Here is a 5,738-nt window from a genome sequence, read left to right as displayed (position 1 = left end):
GGTAAAATACTGATTCTACTTGTCAACCTTCAAGTAAAGTCAAATTGTAAGTCATAAACTGTGATAGCACTGGCTAAATGGCTCTGTGGGCCTTGACTAGCATAATTATTGCATTTAAAGGACTGTAGAGAGAATATGAAGGCTGCCATATTTATTTCCTTTTAAAACAATACCAGTTGCCTAGAAGCCCTGCTGGTCTATTTGGCTGCAGTAGTGTCTGAATCACCCCAGAAACAAACATGTGACTAATCTTGTCAGATCTGGCAACAATGTCAGAAACACCTGATATGCTGCATGCTTGTTCGGGGACTATGGCTAAATGTATTAGAGGCAGAGGATCAGCAGGACAGCCAGGCAACTGGCATTGCTTATAAGGAGATAAATATGGCAGCCTCCATAACCCTCTCACTTCAGGTGTCCTTTAACAAACAATCAAGCAATTTCCACAAGCCCTCTTGCAAACACATGGAGCTAAAAAGACAGTAATCAAAAACACAGTAATCAAAAACACAATCTACTCCAAAAGAAGAGATCAAATCACTTTTATGAGTTCTTTTCCTTTTTTAAATATACAATATAAAACAATACGCTTTTTTTTTTTAGTTTTTGTACATTTGAACACCGTTGGCACATCGAACAGCTTCATTGTCAGATATATTGCGGCATGTTGCGTTCCATTTTTTTTTGTCCTTTTTTTATATATACTTTTGTTTCTTACATTCATACATACTATGAGGTGTCGGATAATTGGAATAATCGCAAAGTCCGGTTTGGGGGTTCCAGCACCCAGTCGTTCGCTTTCGTTACCAGCAACAGCAAAACTGGGGTGGGGACAGGTCACCTTGTTGGAACGGTTTAACAAGCTGAACCCCTCACATCATAAGAGGGTGCTGGAATATTAAAGTTTAAACCCAATGTAAACAATGAAACAATCTTTAGTTAGAATGAAAATGAGAAGAATGACTGCCGCAGTGAGAACAATGAACTCCCTTAGGTTTGCATAACGTTGCAAATGTCAGAATTACTCATTTAATATCATGGAAGAACAAAAAAAGGTTGGTAAAAGGCTGTGTAATGCCAGTGCAATTTTAAGAGCCTTGATGCTGTTAACCTGTGGTGCCCTTTATAGGACATGAAAGGATGGATGCAAAAATCGAGATGACTCTGATCCCAGGGAAATAATTAAGCAAGAAATCGTAAAACCACCTGGTGCCCGGCTGATGCCTGGAACCTGCAATTATAGATGCACCAAGAGCTAGATGGCAGTAGCATCTGCTGCGCCTGTTACCTTGGAGACAGGGGGTGTAGCTCAAGCCCCCTGTGTTTTATACCTGCGAAAAAAAAGCTCAAAATAAATATGAAATAAATAAAGTGATGTGCATCTTCACACCAGTAAAGTGAGTTTCTGTTGACCCTTTCAGTACCCGTGGGCGGGCAACCTTGCAGTGCATGACCGACCTACAGCGACCCAGTGGATGTTGAAATACTCCCCGACTGTCAGTGCATCTACCAGCATTTCCACCCAAGTACTGGAGTCCGCATTTCCGTTTGCACCATGTGAACTGGACTCAGGCCTCAAGTCTTCAAGTTGATCATGGACAATAGTTGGTTATACCTAGAAGTGTCCACACCCAACCCAACCCGCAGCCCCCAACGTCCCCGTCTTAACGGTCCAGATTTATAGTCCAGTGGCCGTTGGATTCCCTAGTCTCCCCTTCGTTCTTCAGGTCCTGGAAGACCTGTGTGAAGTAGTGAGGGTCAGAGTTGATCTGCAGCATTTTGGCACTCATACGGTTAATGATGCTCAGGCATCGTTGCCAGAAGACCTCTTTGTCAGTCTCCACGAGGAAGGGCTTGAGGGGGTAAGATATCTCATTGCCCATATAGGAATAAGCTAAGTAGAGGCAGGTTAGGAAGGAGGCTTGTAGCTCAAATTCACTAGATAGTTCATCACCAATGGCCTCTCTACAGAGCAGATAGACGAACACTAGGTTAGCAGGGGTAATGAAGCCTTGGTCTTGCCAACCTTGTAGGAGCAACGAGCGGTCAACATTACGGAACCACATGGTGGGTTCTCCGGGGCTCAGCTCTTTTAGTTTATAGCATCGGCGGCAAACAAACTCTCCCAGACACCGAAGAAGTTCACCTGTAGAGGCCTGAACGATGACCCGGCGTGGTGAGTAAAGGGACCGGCCACTTGCTGTCTTCTGCACTGCCACCAGCTGCTGCTGCTGGACCTTCTGCCCTTCAAGAGAACCAGGGGGCACTGTGGGTACAGGTACTGCCTTGGGTTCCCTTCTACCAGGACTGACCTGGGATTTGCGTAGGTTCTCATGATTGAGCTGTTCCACTGGATTATTGTTGGGGAGCAACAATCCATTTATAGGTCCTGGGTTGGGGTTTATTTTCTTGGCATTCTTCTTCTTAGCTGAGGCTGCCACTAGCCTCTTCCAGGTAAGGGCAGAAATCAGTACAGAGTGTCTCTTTAGGCTTTTTTCGGGCTTAGTGCCTCCATTTTTGCTATTAGGAATAGCTAAATATCCTCCCCCGACTCCAGGGGGCTCAGGTTTCTTCTCATCCAGAGGGCCAGCCTTTCCAGGTGCCGGAGACAGAGACAGTACGGTGCCCATGTTCAAGTGTCCTAGGTGGCACCAGAGCAATACAAGGAAGATGAACAGGTGCCTCTGACCTGGGGCTGGAGGAGGGCCGGCAATGGCAACTCCTGCAGTGGAAAAGGTGACCTGGGCACGATCAGAGGAGGTAACTAGACCTTTGCTGCATCAGTAGTAAAAGAGAAGGTGAGCTTAACAAGATGGAGTAGAGATGAGTCTTTTGAAAGCCCACTTAGGAAACCTCTATGACTGTCAAGATCAGGCAGATGATGAGCTGTCCAGTTGTAATCCCTGGCAGGCAATGGCAGTATGTCCGAGCGCAGTTACAGTCTGAAAATGGCAGATTCTGAGGCAGAAGAACTGTTAGAAGTCCAAATGTGTTCTTGGCAGGTAAATGCAGAAGAATCTGTGAGCACAGTGATTAGGCAGAGCACTGATGCTGTCAGGAAAGGGATGCAAAATCTATGCTGTGCAATCCAGGTGAATGGTCTCTGGGTGGCTCCTGGCTGAAGATGGCAGCAGGCTGTAGTGGGTGGCAGTGTATTCCGGCTGAAGATAGGCGCAGGCTGCAGTTAGTGGCAGTGGACCCCGGCTGAAGATAGGCGCAGGCTGCAGTTAGTGGCAGTGTACCCCGGCTTGATACGGGCGCAGTCTGCAGTTAGTGGCAGTGTTCAGTAGCTGGCTGCAGTGGGTGGCAGTGGAGATTGATGCAGATTGCAGTTGGTGCCTAGAGGTGGATGTGAGAAGGCTGATATACAGGCTGCAGTGGTTGGATGGAGATGGGTGCAGCAGTGGGTGTCAGGTGGCTAATGATGGGTGCGGGGAGTATCAGAAGACTCCTGTTGGCCCCAGTTTCCTCCAGCAGCATGCATGAGATATCAGGATGCGGGTCAGCAGCCTTGCAGTATACGCTGGATCATGGGCGTCGGGAGGCTGATGGAGATACAGGAGGACTCAGCATCCGCGCACCTCTCTCCTCCTCTCCTCTGTCTGCAGCATCATCACGCTCTGCCTGGACTCTCACTCTAAGGGCGGGAGCTCGAGTCACCACCAGCCAATCGCCTGCTCGCCTGGAGCTGAGCGGCGGGCGGCGGGGCCAATCGGAGCGCCGAGCCTGTGGGCTGCGGGCTGCAGCTTGGTGGGCGTGGTATCTGCAGCGGCAGCTGCGGACACGGGGGGATCGGGACGCCTTATAATGTTAGCTGTAAGCATGGCCACATGTCGGAAGTGACAACGTGATCTGTGGGTGACCCTGTGCGGTGTATGGATAGTGAGAGGATGGATAGCCATAGTGAGGTGGGCTCTTTTCCACTATAGCCATAGTGGGCTCTTTTCCACTATGGATGGATAGCCATAGTGGGCTCTTTTCCACTATGAAATGCGATCGCGATTGCGATCGCGATTCCGATCGCGATCGCAATCGCGTTTCAATTTCCACCATGCGATTGCGATTGCGATTGAGCTACTATATTCATTATAGTCCAGCTCAATCGCATACAAAACGCGGCAGGACGACGATTGCGTTTTGACCAAAATCGGATCGCACTAATGGAAATTGCTGCTGCAGTTTCCATTAGTTTAATGTACCTTGCGATTTGCGATTAGAAGCAAATCGCAAATCGCAGGCTAGTGGAAAAAGGCCCTAAGCAGGTGGAAAGGAGCGACTTGACTGATTACCAATATTTAAAGCAGGGCCGCCATCAGCCCATACTGGGAAAAGCTGCTTGCTCCCATACAATCTAGTGCTCCTCTTTAATCAGACCTTCTTTCCCCACCTTCCCAGGAGTCATCAGGCAAAAATGGGGAAAAATTTTACTCACCTGATGCTTTCTCCCACCCCTTGCAGCCGACTGTCCCACGTGACCACTTCGCTCTCCGCCGCCGTCCCGGGCTCCCTGCACGCTGTTCAGGCCAACCCCGAGGTTGTCCTTACTGTGGCTGCGTGAAGCGCCGCTGTCAATCATGGCCACGTGGTCCGTGGCGTGCTGCGCAGGCGCAGTAGTTCTGCGCAGTACACCGCAGGCAATGTGGCCATGATTGACAGCGGCACTTCACACAGGCGCAGTAAGGGCCCTTTTACACTTAATCAGTTGGTATGCGTTAGTGCGTGTTAGTACGCGTTTTTTCCATAGCAGTGCATTGGGAAGAAGATTTCAGTTAAAACGCGTTAAGTATGAAATGGGCCATAGGATAACATGGGCATTACTTTGAAAATCAGTTTTCTTTCAGTTATAACTGAGAGCAACTGATTAAGTGTAAAAGGGGCCTAAGGACGACCTCAGGGTCGGCCTGAACAGCGTGCGGGGTGACCGGGACGGTGGCGTGGAGCGGTCAACGTGGAACAGTCAGCTGCAAAGGGCTGGAGAAAGCCCCTAGTGAGTAAAGCTTTTTTTCCCATTTTGCCTGATGACTCCTTTAAAGGGAACCTTACCTGTGGCATAGAAAAAGAGTTTAACTTACCTGGGGCGTCTACCAACCCCCTGCAGTCATCCTGTCCTGTGCCGGTCCTCAACGATCCTCTGTTCCTCCGCTGCGGTTTAGTTCAGGTTCTGTCAACTGATCAGTCGGCAGGCCACTGCGCCTGCGTGGCCCTTGCCACGTGCATCCTCGTCTGCATTCCTGTCAGCGAACACGTCCTGCACAGTAAGCAAGAACCTTTTACTGTGCAGGACGCGTTTGCTGAAGTAAACGCAGGGAGGTTCCTACCATAGGGCGCAGGGAGGAATGGCGCACTGGGTGACTGAGAGAGGGTGTCACCACGACCCCCCACAGCGGCAGAGCAGGAGGGGAATCGGCGCTAGAAGGAGGGGCAGCGAGGACGGGAGGGGGGCCAGAACCCCCCTTCTCACCTGGGTTCCCTCCCTTCTGCCTCTCTTCTCCTCCATATATTAACAGCAAGCAGGCGCGGCGAGCGGATAATTACTCACCTGACTTTCGCGTTCCAAGCGCTGAGAGCAGCGTCACGTCGTCAGATCTCTCCGCCTTTAATGCCACCCACTGTGCTTCCTGATTAGCGAAAGCACAGTGGGTGGCATCGAAGGTGGAGAGCTGTGACGCTGCACTCCAGCGCTTGGAATGCAGCGGAAGTCAGGTGAATAATTGTCTGCCTGCCGCCCCTACTTGCCG

The 5,738-nt window shown here is 50.1% G+C and overlaps 1 protein-coding gene across 1 annotated transcript; it reads right to left on the bottom strand.

Moving 5' to 3' along the window:
* Nucleotides 1-552: 552 nt before the first annotated feature.
* On the bottom strand, nucleotides 553-3,593 carry CDK5R2 (cyclin dependent kinase 5 regulatory subunit 2). The gene has a single exon (XM_068247098.1). It carries the CDS (start codon nucleotides 2,628-2,630, stop codon nucleotides 1,665-1,667), a length of 966 nt encoding a protein of 321 aa, XP_068103199.1. The 5' UTR covers nucleotides 2,631-3,593; the 3' UTR covers nucleotides 553-1,664.
* Between the last annotated feature and the right edge of the window lie 2,145 nt (nucleotides 3,594-5,738).

This window comes from Hyperolius riggenbachi, chromosome 7 (genome assembly GCF_040937935.1).
Source record: "Hyperolius riggenbachi isolate aHypRig1 chromosome 7, aHypRig1.pri, whole genome shotgun sequence".
Taxonomy (NCBI): Eukaryota; Metazoa; Chordata; class Amphibia; order Anura; family Hyperoliidae; genus Hyperolius; species Hyperolius riggenbachi.
This window is presented reverse-complemented; position numbering and strand designations above follow the sequence as displayed.

Bases quoted from the DNA above. Each gene is read 5' to 3' on its own strand.
- CDK5R2 (XM_068247098.1), bottom strand. From the start codon at position 2,630: ATGGGCACCGTACTGTCTCTGTCTCCGGCACCTGGAAAGGCTGGCCCT.